This window comes from Zea mays, chromosome 1 (assembly GCF_902167145.1).
Source record: "Zea mays cultivar B73 chromosome 1, Zm-B73-REFERENCE-NAM-5.0, whole genome shotgun sequence".
NCBI lineage: Eukaryota > Viridiplantae > Streptophyta > Magnoliopsida > Poales > Poaceae > Zea > Zea mays.
Window position 1 is genome coordinate 83,202,053 of NC_050096.1, and position 20,177 is coordinate 83,222,229.

General features: G+C 50.4%; 3 protein-coding genes across 4 annotated transcripts; 1 reads left to right on the forward strand and 2 right to left on the reverse strand.

Moving 5' to 3' along the window:
* Window positions 1–1,366: 1,366 nt before the first annotated feature.
* LOC103637470 (C-terminal binding protein AN) lies at window positions 1,367–11,457 on the forward strand. The gene is made up of 7 exons (XM_008659655.4): window positions 1,367–2,101; window positions 2,849–3,017; window positions 3,171–3,301; window positions 7,358–8,131; window positions 8,245–8,292; window positions 10,837–10,953; window positions 11,093–11,457. Exons 1-7 carry the CDS (start codon window positions 1,493–1,495, stop codon window positions 11,162–11,164), a joined length of 1,920 nt encoding a protein of 639 aa, XP_008657877.1. The 5' UTR covers window positions 1,367–1,492; the 3' UTR covers window positions 11,165–11,457.
* Window positions 11,427–12,287, reverse strand: LOC100285356 (ABC-type Co2+ transport system, permease component). Its single transcript, NM_001158248.2, has one exon. The coding sequence runs from the start codon at window positions 12,224–12,226 to the stop codon at window positions 11,582–11,584; it is 645 nt and encodes a 214-aa protein (NP_001151720.1). The 5' UTR covers window positions 12,227–12,287; the 3' UTR covers window positions 11,427–11,581.
* A 559-nt stretch (window positions 12,288–12,846) lies between these two features.
* On the reverse strand, window positions 12,847–15,809 carry LOC100384693 (uncharacterized). 2 transcript variants are annotated; one of them, XM_008648371.4, is made up of 7 exons: window positions 14,967–15,809; window positions 14,453–14,557; window positions 14,189–14,311; window positions 13,702–13,872; window positions 13,476–13,605; window positions 13,166–13,372; window positions 12,847–13,079 (listed from the first exon to the last, which is right to left on the reverse strand). In XM_008648371.4, exons 1-7 carry the CDS (start codon window positions 15,716–15,718, stop codon window positions 13,011–13,013), a joined length of 1,557 nt encoding a protein of 518 aa, XP_008646593.1. In that variant the 5' UTR covers window positions 15,719–15,809; the 3' UTR covers window positions 12,847–13,010. The 2 variants fall into 2 exon arrangements, with proteins under 2 accessions (XP_008646593.1, NP_001170640.2); NM_001177169.2 differs by having other exon boundaries at window positions 12,849–13,079; window positions 13,476–13,872; window positions 14,967–15,763.
* Window positions 15,810–20,177: the final 4,368 nt, after the last annotated feature.

A 20,177-nucleotide genomic window follows, 5' to 3' on the forward strand; every position in this document is an offset into this window, starting at 1 on the left:
TATGGAATAGTGAAGCGGAAGAGGCCAGAGACCCAACCCTACATTACCGTCTCTCGCGTGTTTCCTCTGTAATGCTTCTGGGAAGGGATATGGGTCTTCCACGACTTCTCGCGCCTAATCTGCTGACGGGAGGGAAGGGAGCGGATCTGGTGATCCGTGGTAACGTAGTTCTCAACATCAGCAAGCACTGGCGAATTGCGCTCAGTAGCTGCTCACGCCAGCAACCCAGCTCCGGGAGCGCCTTGTGCGTGCTCGACCGGCTCGAACCCGAGGGCGCTGTGCGCCTAGAACGTGAGACCGAAAGCACGGACGCAAGACCGATCGACTTTAGGCTGGCCGCTGGCGCGCGATCAGGCTGGCAGCAGCGGTCTAGGCGCGCTAGCCCCTTCCCCTTTCATACTCTGTGGCTACAAGGGCGCCCCACGCCCACAACGCTGTCCTGCTAGGCTGCGTGTCCGCCCCTTCTCTCTTCCTCCGTTTGTGGCGTTTCACTGTTAAAGGTTGTCTCCAGCAACGTCCTTAATATCCATCATCTATATCCGTCTTTTATAGTTTCCTCTAAAAGATTTCATCTTCCAAATCTCCTTGCTCTCCAACAACGTCCTCTATATTCAAATACATATATTAGAGATATTTTTTATTTTTATTTTTTGTACATACGTATTTGTCATACTCTCAAATATATTATACATATTTTAGTTTTGCTAAACTGGTTATTTAAAGTATTCAAATGGATAGAGGACCGTTTAGAGAAACTCTCTATATAGAGAATCCAACAGTGTCCTCTAAATTTAGAAGACCGTTTAGAGGACGTTGCTGGAGAGCGTAGATGACCGTTTGATCCTCTATATTTAGGGTAGAGGATCCTTTAGGAGCCTCTGCTGGAGCAGCCTTATACCCTCTAACACTATTAATTCCTGTACTAGTGGGCCCGTGAGTAATTGTTAGTAGATAAAAAATTGATAGTGAATGAAAAGTAGGTATAGAAAATGATAAATTTTTTGTTATAGTGAGATATAGGGAGAAAATTTAGAACAAGTTTAATAATAAAGTCTATTGTTGGCTCTAACTCTTTACCATGTCATCTATATCCAACAATAAACACACTCATATAATAAAGCTGACTCTAAGATTGGTTATTAGATGAATCCCTTATCTCTTTCTCTTTTATCCTTTTGTGTTGAAGTCCGTATATCATCTAGCTCTTGTATGAGAGACAACTCACTCTACTTTTTGATATCTCTCTTCCGCATAAGAAAAAATACCACTGTACTTTTGGATATCTCTCTTCCACATAAGAAAAAATACCATGTAAACAGGTTTAGAGCCTATTATTATAGTTGCTCTTAGAGGAAACCGCTGCCGGAGCCGGAAAAGCAGAGTAAGTATCTCATTGTCGTGCTCGCACACAGAAGGAAAACAGCAATCAGACCAGACAGCTGACGGGACACGTAGTCAACCTTCTCCCGCGAGTGGCGAAAGGGCCCAGAAAATGCTGCACGGCCCGGCCCACTCTGCATCGCCGGCGATGGCCGCCGCCGCCGCCGGCGGCGGCTTGCAGCCGCTGGTGGTGACGCTCAACTGCCTCGAGGACCCGTCGCTGGAGCAGGACGCGCTGTCCGGCGCCGCGGCCGTCGAGCACGCGCCGCTCTCGGCGCTATCCGCGGGCCGCGTCGAGGCCGCCGCCGCCGTGCTGCTCCCCTCGCTCGCCTTCCTCCCGCGCGCCGCGCAGCGCAGGCTCCGGCCATGGCAGCTGCTGCTCTGCCTCGGCTCACCGGACCGCGCCGCGGACACCGCCGCGGCCGCCGAGCTCGGCCTCCGCCTCGTCCACGTCGACGCCAACCGCGCCGATGAGGTCGCGGACACCGTCATGGCGCTCTTCCTGGGCCTCCTCCGCCGCACCCACCTGCTGTCCCGCCACGCCTCCTCGTCGTCCCCGACTGCTGGGTGGCTCGGCTCCGTGCAGCCGCTGTGCCGGGGCATGCGCCGATGCAGGGGGCTCGTACTGGGCATCGTCGGCGTCAACGCCGCCGCGCGGTGCCTGGCCACCCGCAGCCTTGCCTTCCGCATGAGCGTCCTCTACTTCGATCCGCTCTACGAGGTACTGGATCCGCCGCTAATACACTTCTATCCTGTGATCTGCGCTGCTAGATTCCAGTTGCCAGTTTTGTTGTTCTAGGGTTCAAATGCCGTTGGGCGCCGTGACCCGTGAGCATTATTAGTTAACGTGATCTGAAATTTCTGAAAATGTGTTAGCAGATGATTGCTCACTAGTTTCCTGCGTCCTTTCATGTAAAGGTGATCTGCCTTTTGACTTCTAGTGTATCATCACACGCCTACTTGTAGATTTAGTGCTATTATTGTCTTTTCTGCCTCGTTGTTGGCATTAGTTGAACTTCTGGCATGATTTTGTTTATACCGATTGATTTCTGGCAACCAGTATGCTGGAGTTTTAATACTTCTTTCAAAATATATATGGATCTGAATGCGCTGTGTCTCTGGGTTTGTTGGAACTCCTAGTCAAACACTTTGATAGCTTGACTCTTTTTTCTACCTTCCCACAAGATTTTAACTTGAAAAATATACATTCAAATGACCATATAAAAACATATGTTGCCATAAGTAAGTCATATTCAGTTAATCAGTTTGATTTGGTTTAAAAAATCAAATCAGTTTGGCTATATATCCTCAGTTCCGGTACTTTTTACTGCAAATTTCATTTTCATAATATTGCTCAGTTGTATAAGTCTTCATGGTGTTTCTGGGTTACTGGCACATGTAATATTGGCGATGAAGTTAAAGCATGATATAGATCTGACCTTGTTAATTGTAATGACATTATGTGAAGGTTACTGGGAAAGTAAAGCGTCCTTCTATTGTATTTCCTTCTGCTGCAAGAAGAATGGATACTCTCAATGATCTATTAGCAGCAAGTGATCTAGTTTCGCTTCATTGTGCATTGACAAATGATACAACACATATACTTAATGCTGAGCGCCTTCAGCACATAAAACCTGGTAAGACGTGCTTTACTTGCTTCCTTCTTTTTTCTGTTTTAGCCCCTCCTTTTGGCAGTCGCATGCTCTCTGCATTATAATTAGTTTTCTATTTTTATGTTCATGCTATAAGCCTATAACACATTGTTGATGACTACCTTCTGAATGTTGCAGGAGCGTTCATAGTCAACACTGGTAGCTGTCAGCTCATAGATGACTGTGCACTCAAACAACTCTTGATTGATGGCACTATCGCTGGGTGTGCATTAGATGGCGCTGAAGGCCCCCAGTGGACGGAAGCATGGGTATGAAACTGGTTTATTGTACCCAATAGGTTTCATTTGGAATTTAGCTTTTACCAAAGTAGGTGTCCCATTTCATCTAATATTTTTAGCAATGTATGCTGCAATATCCAGTTCACTCTATTGTTCCCTGTTTAACATATGCGAATAGCTCTACATGATGAGGATAGGGAAAAATTCAAGTGTTACATCAATAGGAAACTTGGTCCTTATATTCTATGGAATTTCTAGCTATAGACTATACAAGCAGCTTCTAGCTCTTAGTTCTAGAGGAATGGAAAGAATAAGGTGTCCTATCAGAGATAAGGATAGGCGACGTCGATCCTTTCTCTACGGCGACAAACGGCGCGACGACGAGCTCTATGTTTGGCTGTGAGAAAACGGTGTGGAGCAGTCCTAGAAGGGAGGAGCACGAATGGGCGAGCGTGCAGTTTATGCGAGCGATAGGGGCGGGCGGTTTTCACGATCTACGTCGTGACTGTGGCGAGCGGGAGAAACGGTTCCTTGAAGGAGATGACGAGTGGGGTCCGCACGCGGGGTAACGACTGGACAAGGGTTGTGCGACCGACGGGTGGGCCCGCTGTGCAGGGTGACGACTGGGCAGGGGCGCCGGTCACCTGCGCGCGTCCGTGCGACCGATGTACCGGGCCAGCTGGCTGGGCGGGGTGGGAGAAAAAAAGAATTGCTTTTCTTTTATATATATATAAGTATAAATGTATATCTATACTTATTCTATTAAAAACCTAATGTGGCCACCTGGTGATACCACAGCTTCACCTTCCCAACGTCCAGCGCCCACAAAAAAATAGTGCAAAACAAGCACTCGAACCCACACCCCTCTGCTCCAGAAATTTGAGACTAACCACCAGACCACACATACCTTAGTATTTAGAAATAAACAAAAAATATATTTGCAGCCTAGGCGCCGCTCCTCCGCCTCGTGGTGACGCACGGGCACATACCTAGTTTATATATATGAACATATTTATTTATATTAGGTCATCCAAATTTAATATTTCCTTTTTTTAACGGAAACACCATGAAGACCTTTTTTAGCCAACAAAAATTGTGCATCGACATGAAATGCAACACACATATATTTTCAAAACAACACATGTATACCCCATATTAACTCCTTTTGTAAGGAAAAAGAAAAGAGAAGAAAAAGAAAAGGTAACACCTGAATTTTGAGAGCAGAGAAAAGAAAATTTTATACCCCCAAAATTCAAGGTGTTACAATTGGGTGCTTGACAGTGGATGTATAAATCACATGACCAGGGAGAGAGACATGTTTCAATCCTTGTATCTAACCCAAGTATCACAAGAAATTGTGTTTGGGGATAGTGGCAAGAGAGACGTGATTGATATTGGTAACATCCCTATCTCAAATCATCAATCACTCTCTAAAGTCTTGTTAGTTGATTTTCTGAGCTACAAATTACTATCTGTTTCACAAATATGTGGAATGAGTTTTAATTGTCTGTTTACAAATGTGTGTGGAGATCTTTAGAAGGGAGGATCTCTCTGTTGGTTTTACGAGTTGGTTGACTGGCAAGCTCTACATTGTTGATTTTAGAACAAGTAGAGTGTCACCTGATATCTGTCTAGTGGCAAAATCTGACAAGGGTTGGCTTTGACATCACCGACTAGCCCATATTGTCATGAGGAACTTGGCCAAACTTCAAAAGGATGGACACATTATAGGACTAATCAATGTTGTGTTTGAGAAAGACAAGATTTATGGGGCATGTCAGACAGGAAAGCAACATGACGCTCCACATCCCTAAAGAATGTGGTCACCACCAAGAGGCTGTTGGAACTTCTTCACAAGGACCTTTTCGGACCGGTGGCCTACATAAGCATTGGTGGTAACAAATATGAATTAGTCAAACAACAACTAGCATGGTATTTTAAACAATGTTTACATGTGCTAGTATTGGAGGAGCTAGTAATAGAATTCACTTCAAAGGATGAAGTGATGGAGTTCTTGCATTTGTAGTTTTTGGTTTTGAACCTTCAAACTTGATATGTTTGATTCAAGTGCATCTTTAACATTTGCAAGACCAACTATGGGGGTTTTAGCGCAATCGAGTTCACTTTCCTTTTTCTCTATAACAACTTTGACTAGAGATAACTCTTTAATTAAAGTCTTCAACATCTCATCCTTATTAATGACTAACTCTTGAAGCTCTAGGTTTCTCTCCTTGTTCCTTCTTGTTTGGGCAATCCGCAATGAAATGGTCGGTTTGACCACACTCATAACATGTCCTCTTCATTCCCTTCCTTTGGTACTTGTCATTCTTTGTACCAAACTTCTTAGAAGTCTTGATGCACATTGTTGTGTCTTCATTACTTGAACTTTCATCCTCCCTTGAGCTTTCAACAACCTTCTTACACTTGTGGTCCTTGCTCACTTGACCCTTACTTGAGTTTTGATCATTGACAACCAAGGCATGGGTATCCCTTGCCTTGGTTGGTGCCTCCTCCGCTTCATGTTGTTGGATCTTAGCAAACAATTGATGAGGAGTCATCTCCTCATAATCATTACGATATCTTATCATTTTTACTAGACTCTTGTCCTTCTCTTTGTAGGCTCTCTTGAATAGTCTAATGACCTTAGAATCACTCCAATCTTCACTACCAAGAATTCTTATCTTGTTGACCAATACCATCAATCGATCAAAAAGTGATTGAAGTGACTCACCCTTGATCCAATCATACCTTGCCAACTCAATTTCCAACGCCTCGATTATATGCCTCTTTTCTTTAGGATCGCCTTAATGTTACATTTTGAGAATGTTCCAAATGTCTCTAGCATGCTCTCTACCTTGGACCTTTTGGTACTCTTTCGGACTTAAACTTCCTTTGATTATGCCTACGACTTGAGTACTGCGATGAACCTCTTGCATCAATTCTGGTGTCATCTCTTCTCTTTGGACGGGCTTGTTCACACCTATATTGACAATCTCCCAAAGTCTTGGATGCACACCGATTAGATGTGACTTCATCTTGTCGGCCCACTCGTCATAATTCAACTCATTAGGAGTTGGAAGCTTTCTGAGGGGCGCCGAAGGGAAGTTGGGTACAAAATTACGGGAATAATGAAATTGAACCCAGTGAAGTTCGTTACCTTTGCTTTTGGTGGATGACTCTTCGGTGTTGAGACTTACCTTGGCTCATCACCTTAGACACCAAAAGCTCAACCAAGTCATCATTGTACCCAACTTGTCTTTCCCTTTGTCTTCTTCGGCTTTTCTTCTTGACTCTTCTTCTTCGGGTCTTCATATATGAAGCCATTATATAGGCAAAACAGGTAAAACATCCTCTTTCTTCATATATAATTGATATATTGTCTATATGAAGCCATTATATAGGCAAAACAGCCACTATATTGGTAAGTCGACGACTAGTCGACTGACTTATCGACTAGTCACCAAGTCGGTACCTTGTCGACTCGACTCGACTTACCGACTTGAAAACCTTGCCTGCACCACAGCTCTAAGGTTAGGCGTGTGGAAGTCGCGGTGGAGTCGATGTAGGGTACATTGGACTCCTTCGTGGCTGTCGTTGTGGACATCAGCCCAAGTCCTGGAGCATCGTGGAGGATGGTGGGACATATAGCTAGGTGCAGAATGTGACCAAGCCGTCCACCAATGCCTAGTGTGAATTACGGTTGTAGGCGATGATGTTGTCCTGTAGGGCCACCAGCATAGGATTGGTGGTGTTGGCCCAACGGAGTCGATTGACGAAGGAGAAGCACAGGGATCCTCAGCGCTGTTCGAAAAAAAAACCTTGCCAAACTTATTTTGTATAACCCCTCAATCATGATTTCCTAGAATTAATCTCAATTCCCCCAACTTAGCTAATCTAGCAACCTGATCCTCAGCAGCCGCTGCCCGCTGGCTTCCTACCTCGTCGCTGGTAAGGCTGTTCCCTCGTGGCAGGTTTATAGTTTTCTTACTTTGCACTTGTGATGCTTGCTGTACTTATAATACGCTAATAGAAAAGTCATGTTTCAAACAAATGATTTAATACTTGTTATGTGTTCATTGATCACAGGTGCGTGAGATGCCAAATGTATTAATTCTTCCTCGAAGTGCAGACTACAGTGAAGAAGTGTGGATGGAGATCAGAGAGAAAGCAATCGCAATATTGCAGTCCTTTCTCTATGATGGTGTTGTTCCAAACAATGTTATTTCTGATGAAGATGAAGAGATAAGCGAAATGGGATGTGACGATGATCAACTTGATAAACAAGGAAAAGAACATCCTTTACAGATTTGTGATGGTGAACAGCAAACAGAAGAAAGCCAATTGACTGCAGAATATGACAAGAGAAGAGCCATTTCACAACCTGAAGAGCCTCAAGCTTCTGCACAATCTCAAAGCATTGGCTCCAGATCTGAAGGGAGGCGCAGCCGATCTGGAAAGAAAGGGAAAAAGAGACCTGCTCGCCGTAGATCACAACAGAAAATGGATGAATTGTCAACTGTAGAAGGTGGAAGTAACTATTCTTCACGCAGAGACGATGATAACCAAGTGTTAAGTTCTAGTTCACGATTTGCATCGCCTGAGGACTCAAAAAATAAACAGAAGTCTTCTGTTGAGTCTCCAATGGAGATAATTTCTGAAAATAAGTTGCCTGTAGGGCTTGGTAGAAGGCCTCCTGAAAAGCTAAAAGAAGGTTTTGTTATTGCTCTAAAGACAAGAGACAATTCAGGTTTTTATGTTTCAAGAGAGAGGGTCACTGGCGGTGGATGGTATCTTGATGTGATACCAAATGCCACAAAGAGGGATCCTGCTGCTCAGTTTTTAGTCACTTTCAGAAACAAGGTGGTGTTATTGTTTGTTTCCTTTCTTTTTCTATCCTTTGCTGTTACTTGAACATCCCATTAATTTGGATATGTGCACATACATATACTGATAATATGTTATATGACCGTCAGGACACTATGGGATTGCGATCTTTTGTTGCTGGAGGCAAACTATTACAGGTATCGCCTTTTAAATTACTGTTATTAGAAAGTGAGCTCAATATTCCTATGTTTCCAGAGTTAGTGAAGTAGGGAGGATACTAGTTAAGCAGCTATGCTCTGTTTGTGTTTGGTAGTAACTGATGAATGTTATTGACATGCATTCACATCTGTATTGATCCTATGACTATTGGTACCTGTAGAATATTGTAAGTGCTTGATATATTGCATAGAGGAGTGGGGTACATATATATAGAGACTTAACCCTAATGGGCCGGCAGCCCAACAGTGGTGCCGGCCCACACAGACACAGTCTAACATCCCCCTGCAGTCGCAATGGGGGCACCACACACGATGAGACTGGAGTAGAGGCCGAAGGTAGGAGTCGACGGGTTGAAATCCTCCCGCAATCGCAGAGTCGTGATGACGCGAATGTTGCGGCTGGAGTAGAGACCGGTGTGTGTTCCAAGAAGACGAGAGCCCCTGGATGCCGAGGTAGCCGAAATCGAGGTGATCGCGATCGGGAGACACGCAGCAGAAGCCTGTTCTTCGGGAGGGGTCGACGTTCGAGCGTTAACGGTCGGCGAGGGCGGCACAACAAAAGAGCACCAGCAAGGCGACCTTGCTTCTTCGATCGTCCGGACGTCGAGGAGCCCCGCCAGGGAGGCCGACGGCAGTGCACGCGTCTGCACCGGTCATGGTGTCCGCGCCCGCGGCAGAATAGAAGGGGTAACGACGATCTGGCCGGGAAGGCCACGACAGCGACGGATCCAGCCGGGAAGGCACGATCCGGTCAAATGGACGGCGGAACGAGCCGGGAAGGTCGCAGCAACGGTGAATCCGACCGGGAAGGCCACGACAGCGACGGATCCTACGAAGGCGATGAAAGGGTGGGCGGCGGGGCAGGTCCAGCCGGGCAGGGGGCCGCGCCGGATCTGGCAGGACGGGTTGACGATGGCGACGGGAGGGGCGTGAAGAGGCGCTGTTGGGCGAAGATGCCGAGACGGCAGCACGCCCCCTAAGGTCCTTCCGCAACCGGTGTTGAGCGGCGGCGGATCGGGGCGGCCGATAGCACGGGGAGGCCACGTGTCCGCGGTCAAGAGGCCACAAGGGGTGGCTGCGACGCGGCCTGGAGGGGGCGCGCCAAGGGCGGCGCGGATCGTGGCCGCCGGCTGCACGGGGAGGCGACGCGGCCAAGGGATGGGGCGCCGGAGGACGCACACACGAACGCACAGGGAGGGGCGCTGTCCAAGCGCGCGAGCGTCGGGGCTCGTCCGTGAACTCCGGCGAGCGGCACCGGCGCGCTGGCAGCGGCTGCCCCGACACGCGAGTGGGAGGTGTGGATCCGATCAGGGTGGGGCGACCGCGTGGAGGGAGCGCGCAGGGGCGTTGGCGGCGGCACAGCCTGGAGGGGCGCGCTCCGCGCCGTGGCCGGGGAGGGGCGACCGCGTTGTGCAGGGGCCTACGCCGAGCTAGGAGAGGAGAGAGAGCAAGCTTGCGCTAGGGGAACTACCGTGCGCGGCGGCCGACGACCGGTGGAGGAGGTTGGGGGCAGGGCGGACGTCCGCGTCGGGAGCGGGGGTGGCCGGGGTCGTGCCCGCCAGAGGCCGGCGGAGGAGGAGCGGAGCCGGCAAGCAGAGGAGGGGCGGTGTTGGAGGCGAGCTGCAGAGGCGACCGGCGATGACCTCCATGGCCGGCGAGGGGAGGCTCGAGGTGCAGTTTGAGAGGGCCGGCGGCTAGGGTGTGGCCGCCCTCGGGAGGGAAGGATGAGCCTCCCGGGGGGCGGCGGCTGGTCCTAGGTGTGGAAGCAGCCGGCGGCTAGTGTGGGAGGTGGTAGGAGAAAGCCTAACCCTAATCCTTGGATACCATGTAGAATATTGTAAGTGCTTGATATATTGCATAGAGGAGTGGGGTACATACATATAGAGACTTAACCCTAACCCTAATGGGCCAGCAGCTCAATAGTGGTGCCGGCCCACACACAGTCTAACAATACCTTTATTCCATGTTCTCAGTTATCTAATTGACTGCAGGATTTGTTCAAAAGGTGTAGTGTTGCTATCTGCTAAACTGCTCTCCTTGTTTCATCCTTTTTGTTGTTTTTGATGATGTACATGTGCACTTTATCATACTTGATTTGTAGCTTCAAGCTTAAAAGGTTGAGAATCGTAGCTACCATGTTTGGTTTGTACTAAATTACTAATTACCCATGCATATAACCCCATATTCAGTGTATTAGGAATTGAAAAGATATCTCCAGAGTTCCCATATCTTATCTGCATTTAGTGTACACTACAGTCTACAAGGCGTCTTTGTTCAATTGGCAACCAAAATAAATGGGGGGTGATTCATGAGACAGACAAATCTAATGTGGAACATAAAGCAGATTAATTAGTCCATTACGGGCATGTAGCCATCTCATGTTTGTCTAAATAACCTTCCAAGACAGTTTGTCAAATGCCAAATAAAAGAGAATGGGAAGTAAATGTGTTCATCTTCTAAAGTGAAATATTTGATCGCCGTTGATGTTTCTAAATGTTGGACTGTCTTTTATTGCATTGTCAGGCTAATAATAAGATGGAGTTCGTCTTCGCAAGTCATTCTTTTGATGTTTGTGAGAGCTGGATGCTGGAAGGGTGCCTTTCAGAATACTGCAAACTTGTTAATCGCAAAAATGCTATGGTACGTTCATTCATCCTTGCCATTCTAAGCAGGATAAACTTAACATACACAAATATCCCCAGTAGTCAGACGAAACGAACTACTTGCACTGATTCCATGTGTTGTTTATACCTTTCCTGGTGGTTAATTTTTTCTGAAGGCTGTACTTGGGGTCTATATTGAGGTCCTTGGAGCTCCGAGTGAAGATGGTGTCGTTCGGTGGCTTGATTAATACATCAAGGCTATGCTATATTTAGAGAACATTTTAAGGCTATGTTGTTTCTATAGAACAATTTAGGCTTATGCTGCCAACTGCTATCCTCGGGTTAGGTCTTCTCTGAGTCTCTCTTGCCAAGTCTCAGTTTTGGCTGTTCTACTGCATCTGCATGGACATGGACTCGCAACGCAGTCTTTTTTAGTTTGTTTGTTTTTTTACTGTCTGTTTGTTGTAAGCTGTGTCTATTGTATTTTAATTATACAGTGTGACAAGCAATCGCTATTATAGTATTCTCTATTCAAAATTCAGTACTTGTGTATTACTCAGCTAATTTATATTTTCTTTTTACTGAAAGGTAGGATCGATACCCCCAACGAATATTACATGATCAGTAGCAAGGTGCGCAAGATTTTCAGTCTCATGTCCAGCCGGTCATTTCTTCTTCTGCTTTGCCTTCTGCTTCTCAATCTCTTCCTGCCACAGCACGGGCCAGTTGGCCCGGGCCTCGTCGATGCCGAGCAGCGACCCTTCCTTGTCGGGGTCCCAGCTAGCCGACAGCGTGCCGTAGGCGATACCCAGCGCCGACGTGCCGAAGGCGACGAGGATGGTCAGCAATGGCACCCACGATGGCACCACCACCCCCTGGCCGCGCTTGAGCGCGTCGTACACGTTGAGCAGCGCGACGCCCGACGCCATGGGAAGGCCCACCGTGAACGCGATCCGGCGCAGGATGCGGTCGAACACGGGCTGCGGAAGCTCGTCGTCGTCGTCAACCTCGCCGTTGCTGCCGCCGCCGTCTTGCTTCGCCAGGGACGCTTCTTCCATCCCCAGGAGCTGCTGCTGCCGTTCCTGCACGTCCTGCTGCCGCCGCCGCTCCTGTTGCTTCTCCTTCCGGGTGGTCTTCTTGGACGGCGTCTCGCCGGAGCTGAAGCTGCTGTCCGTGGCCGCCGAGCGGATGGCTGGGGCGCGCCGTCGTTTAGAGAGCGGTGAGAGGCGGCTGTGTGTGGAGTTGAGAGCCCATGGGCGGTGGGGTGGTTTTGCGGTCGGGGTAGCCGCTTGGTGGAGTAAGGCGGCCATGGCTATCCTCCGCGTGGCTTCACCGTCGGAAACGACGACGAGCTCTCACGCGCGGTATGGTGTTTTAGTGCGTGGTTTCGCCGATGATAAATGGCCTTATCGCCTTGAGCGAGCTGTGGCGCGTAGTACATGCGTTGGAGATAAGATAATGCCTTTTGGTTTCGCATGACACAGATCGGCCGGCCCCACAGGAAAATATCTCGTGCGGACCCACAGCAAATATCCCAGGTCAGGAAACGCAGACCCTGCTGCTAGTGAAAAGGGCGATGTGAGGATATGAGATGGGGCTCAAGTCCGGGCCGTGTATGGGGAGGAGGCCCAAGCTGGACAAATTTTAGTATCCAGGCCAGCTCAAAAAAGAACATGTTTTTCAGTTTAGGGCCCGTTCGTTTGCATAGGAATAAACCTAGATTCGTTCCAGCTCATCAAAATTTATATAAATGAGAGAAATAATTTGGCTAGGAATTATTCCGGATCTCCAATCAGTGGAAACCGAACAGGGCCTTATAGTGCTCGGATTCAGGTACTGCGCAGCACCATGTGATGGTTCTTCCTTCACAAAGTGGCAACTGGCAACGCATAGCGGGCTGATGGAGGAGGATTAGCTGGTGGCACTGTTGTTGATGATCAAGAATACCGTATGCCTGTTATTAACCAAAGGTGTCACATACGTACAATCTTACAAGGCAAGAGATCTCAACTTGTACCAAAAACATCTTGCTATTATTAACATCCCTCCCAGTGTCCTGTCCCTGTCCCAGACTGCTGCCCTGCCTCCCATCCATCACCTGCTGTGTTCGCGTTCGTAGCTATCCGACTCCCGAGGAGACAGATCCCGCGCGAGCTTGAATTCCTGCAGGCATTTTCAAAGCGGTCACTGTCAGAGCGAGAACACCGTGAAGCTCAACCTGACATTACACACACGGGGCATCGCCGTACGTCTCTGAGAATCTGGTCGTCTTCGAGCATATGGACCACGTGCGCCATCGTGGGTCTCTGGCTGCCGTCCGGGTCCACGCACCGGAGCGCGGCCAGGACCGCCCGCTTCAGCGCCTTGGACGGCGGCGGCTCCGGCAGCCTCGGGTCCAGCACCTCCTCCACCCTCCGGTCGGCGACCATGCGCTTCAGCCACTCCACCAGGTTCACCTGAGGAGAGAAGAGCAGCAGCGATCTAGAGCATGTTTGGACACATGCATGGAGCTAACGAGCAGTAGCACATGCTTTCAAACACCAATTAGTGGTAGCCCACCTCGTCGGCTGGTCTAGTGTAGTCCACTGGAGTCCTGCCGGTCATGACCTCCATCGCGAGCACTCCGAAGCTGTAGACGTCGCTCCTCTCGTTCAACATCCCGGTCTCGGCGTACTCCGGCGCCACGTACCTGCAACGCACGCGGGAGACGATGACGAACTCCCTTGAACTGAAACAACAGCCCTCTCTCCCTGCGAAAAAAAAACAGAGAAAAAGCGACACCGACCCGAACGTTCCCACGACACGGGTGGTGACGTAGGACCTCTCCGAGCAGAGGAGCTTGGCGAGCCCGAAGTCCGACACCTTGGCGCTCCACTGCCGGTCCAGGAGGATGTTGCTGGACTTGATGTCGCGGTGAACTATCTTGGGCTCCAGACCCTCGTGGAGGTAGGCCAGCCTGAAACCTCACAAACTGTACATGAGTGTCTCCGTCTGCGTAGAAATCCAGGTTTCGACAGCTGTGACAAACTGGTACTACAGAGGACACAGGAGCAGAGGGCAGGCAGACAGTGTTGCTTTCAGACGCAACTCGCCACTCCCCCTAATCATGCCCATTAAAACAGCAAGACCAGTACTGCCGTGCCGTGTCAACAAAGTGCTAACGTTTTCTGGCCATCATAATTTCAGTCCGGAGGACATTAGATGGATGGGCAGGGCAGGCAGGCTAGTAGTGAAGAAGTACGGATAAAAGCAAAAAGAAAGCGTTGTTTTACCCTCTGGCCGTTCCAAGGAGTATGCGCATCCTGATGTCCCAGGTCAGTGAGCTGGTTTCGCTGTCGTCGTGGTGCAGCCACTTGTCCAGATTACTCTTCTCCATGTACTCGTAAACAAGCATCCTGAAGTGACGATGGGGGGGGGGGGGGGGGGGGGGGGGGGGGGGGGGACACAACAACTCTTTGGATCAACGTACTGCCGATGAGGTACATTCATGTCTCGTTTAGATACAATGGTAATGGTAATGGTAATTTGCACTGTACCTGCAAGCTCCCTCGCTGCAGTAGCCGAGCAAACTCACCAGGTTCTTGTGCCGGACGCGCCCGATTGTCTGAACCTCCATTCGAAAATCTTTCTCGGCCTGACCCCTGATCAAGTATACAGCAACTGATGATTTTTTTTTTGTTGTAAAATGATCGATTCATACGATCACTGGCGTGGCTAATTACGCGGTTCATCTGACACTGATCTGAAGAGTGGATAGAACTTGAATTTGTTTGTGTACACAGGAGGAAACGTGAAGCAATTTAATCCAAATCGAAACGTGCCAACCACCTCGATCTATTCTCGCGGGCATCAAGCACATATTTGGTGATAATAAACTTTTCTTTTTTAAAAAAAATGAAACGAGAGGTTTTTCAGCATCAGATCCAGCAAGCAAAAAAACTGAAAAATACGATCGCGACCAGACTAGAAAAGCTTTGCGTGTAGTTTCTGCTCACGCTTCGGAGTTCGGATCCAACCGAACAAATCCTGAAGCGGAGGGAAGAAGCCAACCTGTTGTTGTGGAGGTTTTTGATGGCGACGGCGGTGCCGTCGCGGAGCACGCCCCTGAACACGACGCCGTACCCGCCTTCGCCCACCATGTTGGCGGCGGCGAGCCCGCCCGTGGCCTCCTCCATCTCGCGGCGCGTGTACCGCCGGCCCCACCCGCGCCGCGCCGCCTCTGGAACCTCCGCATCGCTGCCGCCCTGGTCGCTCGCGGTGCTCTCGCCGCTCGTCGAATTCGCGAAATGCTCCGCGAGGATCAGCGGCGCCTTCTGCTCCGCCTTGATGGCCTGGATCGGCGGCTGTTCGAACGAAGCGGGGCGCCAGCGAGCGGCAGCCTCCTCGGCGTCCTTGTTGGCCGGCGGCGGGAGCGGCGGCATTGTCGCTGCTTGATGGTGCGCATGCACGCGGTGCTTGAGGGACTTGCTGGCGCCGGGCCGATGCGGGCACGGGGCCAGGCGCGGTGCGCGGCGCCGGCTGCAGCGGCGGCAGAGGCAGACGGCGAGGCAGAAGAGGGCGAGGGCGGCCGCCGCAGCGCCTGCGGCGACGAGGACCCAGGCGCGGAGGCCGAGGACTGGGGTGCGCTGCGAGAGCCAGGCTCTCGGGACGCCGACGCCCAGCACGGACGCCGTGGCCCCCTGCTGCTGTGGATGGAGATGGTGGCGCGGCGGCGGCGGCGGCGCAGGCGTGGAACGGGGGTGGCGGCCCTGGGCGCGCCGCGCGGTGTGCGGTGGTACTGGTAGCGCCCTCGGAGCTGTCATGGCCCTGCGCGCCGACGCTGAGCCGTGGAAGCTCGTGGAGTTGTAAGCTTGTAGCTGTAGGTTGATCAGTTGCCATTTAATTAGGGTTTTCCAGTTAAAGGCACTACCGTTTAGATTGATTATCGAGTTGAAAGTATAGTTCAAATTTGTTGCACAATCGCGACACAAGAGAGCCCATTGGTTACTTGTGGGCGAGGCTTGTGGAGTGATTTTTTTTCTTCTAGTAAAAAAACAAGTAGCGTATATACATAAATACAGCCTCTATTCATATCTGCACCCCAACCGTATTCTGAAAGAATAATATCGTAAAACATAAAAATAAATTTCAAACGAATACGCCGTCAAGTTGAGAACCCTCTCGTTTTCAAATCTAACTAATTTGTCTTGACTGAGAAATACAGTTTTTTTTAATTTAACTCAAACGTGAGTGAGAAAGGCCAATATAGGTCCTCTGCTACGTGACGTGATTGACCTCATGCATAGTACAGTAAAAAAGTGCTAGTTCATTTATACTTAGAGAAGAATAAATCAAACGGTAGCAAAGATTAAAAAAACAACTAATGTATTGAAAGGGGATCTTAATATATGACCTTAACTTGGCAAATCATACTTATTGTCTTGTTTGCTGCTCACAAACAATGATAGAAATGACAAAAGTTTGTTAGGTTAGATGAAATCATGCGGTTTCGGAAAACAAAATTCATTGTCGCAAGGAAATTATTACGTGTTATAGAGGATGTTTGTTTGAGATTATAATCTGCTTAGATTATATAATTTAATAAATTTTAAACTAACACTTAGTTTAAAATCTATTAGATTATATAATCTGGTCAGATTATAATATCAAACGAACACCCTCGTAAAGAGACCATTCTGGTTTACTAGTTGGGTTTCATTTTAGGGGTGTTTAGAAGCATTTTTTTTTGTTTTGACGCAAAAACCATGATATTATAGAATACCATGATATTTTTTGCAAATAGGTGTTTGGCTACATTGTAAAAAAACTCTGTTTTGAATACCGTGGTTTTGTAGTTATCATGGTATATTTTGGAGTATTTGAAACTTCACTTCAACCCAAAGTTTTTGTCTATGGCTAGCATCTTGCACATGTATACTAAATAACATGGTTTCATATACTTGGTCTCTAAACCAGTTTTGCTTAGAATACTATAAAAATATTATAGTTGTCGGGTACCGTAATTAGGGGTACCCCCAATACTCCTAAACACGGCCGGAAAACATCTTCAGAACAAACCATAAACAACTGATAAAGCGCGGTTCAAGTCAGGGCCTCGTCTACCAAGGGACACAACCTCATCCGAGCCCAGCCTCAGCCTCGGGCGGGAACAGTAGGCCCGGGCGGATTCACGCCTCGCCCAGGTCCTCCTCAGGCAGTGAGCGCACCCTCTGCTCGCCTAAAGCCCAGCTTGGACAGACTTTGTCGTGCAGCGACCTCGGCCGGATCGCCCTACCAACCGACCGTATCGCATGCACATTTAATGCGGGGATCGCCTGACACCTTATCCTAACACACGTGCCTCAGTCGGCAAGGTCGAAGTGACCGCAATCACTTTGCCCCTTTACTAACCGATCTAACAGGAAAACAAAGCTATTCACCCCGCTCCGGCTACTGTGCCAACCACCAGGGCAAGACTAGCAACAGCAAGTCGTGACCTCTCCCGAGTTCAGCCTCGGGCGCAACAGGGAGCTCCGCCTCCCCGACCCCTGGCCTCGGCCTCGGCCTCGGGAGAAGGTCTCCGCCTCGCCCGACCCCAGGCCTCGGCCTCAGCCCCGGCCTCGGGAGGAGTCACAACCTCGCCCGACCTCAGCCTCGGCCTCAGGAGAAGTCTCCGCCTGCCCGACCTGGGCCTCGGACCGACTACGCTACAGGGGATACCTCATTACCCTACCCCTAGCTAGTCGCCTCACGCTACGAAGGAACAAGACCGGTGTCCCATCTAAGGTTACTCCGGTAAATAGGTAATGATGGTTCCCCGCGTGCGCCCATGACGTCGGTTGCTCTCAAACCCCCTACAGAAGCAAGCAAATGTCAGCAGGATCCATGCCGCACCGCCAGCTGTGCTTCTACAGGGCTCAAGGCACTTCTCCGACGGCCGTGTTAGCTCGTGTATAGGGCTCAAGGCACTTCTCCGCCAGCCACGTTAGCACTTAGCTACACCCCCATTGTACAACTGGACATCTCCTTGCATCTATAAAAGGGGATGTCCAGGGCCTTCCTAAGGCACGTGATAACACAGACGTTGAGGGAGGTTCATGCGAGGACAGATGGGGAGACACGTTGACACAATACGTTGACGTTGAGACAGAGACGGACGCACGCAGAGACTCCCTCTCTCTCTCGCTCTCGTCCTCGCTCCCTCGCGACGCTTGTAACCCCTACTACGAGCACCCCGGTGCAAGATAATATAAGCCTCATTCCCCCGCTTGTGTTCCATCTTGCATCAACCCATCTGGGCAGGGGCATGCAGCAACAAATTCACTGGTCGGTTGATGGACCTCGCGGGTCCGAAACGCTGACAGTTGGCGCGCTAGGTAGGGGCTCGCTGCGTGTTAACGAATACTTTCCCGTTGAGTTCCAGATGGGTAGCCATCAGCAACCTCTTCGGCCCGGGACGGTGCTCTTCTTCGGGAGTCTCGAGTTCCTGTCCCGCAACGGCAGCTACGACATGGTACTCCTCCCCTCGCAGCGCGACAGCGACAACGGTCGTCAGCTCGCCCGGCGGCAGCGAACTCGATGACGACTTCCCTCTGTGGCAGAAGAGGAACACTCGGGTTTGCCCCGCCACCCTCCTCGCCGGAGGAGGAGGAGACGGGGCAACCGTGGCCATGCAGGAGGCAGCACCTCGTCGGCTGTCGGGCCAGAGCGAGTCGACGACGCTGGCACCCCCTGCGGGGGCCATGTCGGGTGTTGTCCTCGCACCTGAGACAACGACTGGTGTCGCTTCCCCGCAATGTGCCAACCCCGAACGGACTGATGACGCCAGCACCCTCGCGAAGGACTTGCTGGGCGTTAGCCTCGTACCTGAGATAACGGTGCGGTCCGTCCCTGACGCGACTTCCCCACCGTCCATCGACCAAAAGGTACCATCCGTTTTCCACCCTGTCCCTTTCAGATTCAGCTTCGATCCACCAAGCGACCCCGCTTCGGTAAGCGCTTTCGTAAAGGCATATCCTAACCTTCTGGGGTACCATATGTGGTCATCTTGGGACTGACTGACGACCGTCTCAACATCCAGACTCGCGGGTTCTGAGGAAGACGACGACTCCGACTTCGGTTGGGATTTCTCCGGACTCCGTGATCCCAGTGCCATGCGAGACTTCATGTCCGCATGTGACTACTGCCTCTCCGGCTGCTCTGACGATGACCACAGCCTTGGCGACGAGGGTTGCGACCCGAGTCGCGAGTGTTTCCACATCGATCAGGGGGATCACGGCGAAGACAACCACCTCGGCATGCCGCAAGATGACAACGCCCCTGTGCCTACGTCTCGCATTGACATCCCATGGGAGCTAGCTGTGGTCCCAGTCCCTGCGGGGGTCAGGACACATAACTCGAGCAATTCCACGAGATGCAGGCCAAGCTCGACGAAGAAGCGGGGCGACTTGTGCAGCTCCGACAAAACATTGAGCAAGAGTGGGCAGGCCGAGCACTTGTCGGAGGAGCGCGTCATCGGGCCCGAGACGTCCAGCGCCATATCATTGATAATGCCAGGGCAGGGCTGCCTTGAAAGGGAAATGTGCCCTTGGGCCATTTCTAAGTTTTTTTGGTGATTGAGTGCAAACACAAAGTGCTTAAATGTGAATCTATGCCCATGGATGGACAAGTTGCAAATCACAAGTAAAGGTATGTTTCTAAGCCTTAGTACATTGGTTTTGTGTACTAATATCTTGTCTAAGTGTTAGAAACAGGAAGAAGAAAGGAAAGAAGTGGGGAGTGGCTGTGTACAGCCAAAGGCTGCTTCAGGTTGGGGCACCGGACTGTCCGGTGTGCACCGGACAGTGTCCGGTGCGCCAGACCAGCGTGGAGCAAACCAGCCGCTCTCGGGTTTTTCTCCGGCGACTTCGGCTAAAATTCACCGGACTGTCCGGTGTGCACCGGACTGTCCGGTGAGCCAACGGTCGGCCGGGCCAACGGTCGGCCGCGAGATCGGCGCGCGACACGTGGCCGAGCCAACGGTCGGAAAGGTACACCGGACTGTCCGGTGTGCACCGGACATGTCCGGTGCGCCAACTGTGTGCAGATCTGCAACGGTCGGCAACGGTCGGCTTCACTGTTTATGGAAATAAATCGGGCACCGGACAGTGTCCGGTGTGCACCGGACTGTCCGGTGCGCCCGACGACAGAAGGCAAGGATAGCCTTCCAGATGTGTTCTCAACGGCTCCTAGCTGCCTTGGGGCTATAAAAGGGACCCCTAGGCGCATGGAGGAGTATACCAA

Coding starts and splice junctions, on each gene's coding strand:
- LOC103637470 (XM_008659655.4), top strand. CDS start 1,493: ATGCTGCACGGCCCGGCCCACTCTGCATCGCCGGCGATGGCCGCCGCC. Junction 3,018..3,170: donor CCTTCAGCACATAAAACCTG/GTAAGACGTGCT, acceptor TGAATGTTGCAG/GAGCGTTCATAGTCAACACT. Junction 8,132..8,244: donor TAGTCACTTTCAGAAACAAG/GTGGTGTTATTG, acceptor TATGACCGTCAG/GACACTATGGGATTGCGATC.
- LOC100285356 (NM_001158248.2), bottom strand. CDS start 12,226: ATGGCCGCCTTACTCCACCAAGCGGCTACCCCGACCGCAAAACCACCC.
- LOC100384693 (NM_001177169.2), bottom strand. CDS start 15,718: ATGACAGCTCCGAGGGCGCTACCAGTACCACCGCACACCGCGCGGCGC. Junction 14,558..14,966: donor AAAAACCTCCACAACAACAG/GTTGGCTTCTTC, acceptor ATACTTGATCAG/GGGTCAGGCCGAGAAAGATT. Junction 13,373..13,475: donor ACACTAGACCAGCCGACGAG/GTGGGCTACCAC, acceptor TTCTCTCCTCAG/GTGAACCTGGTGGAGTGGCT.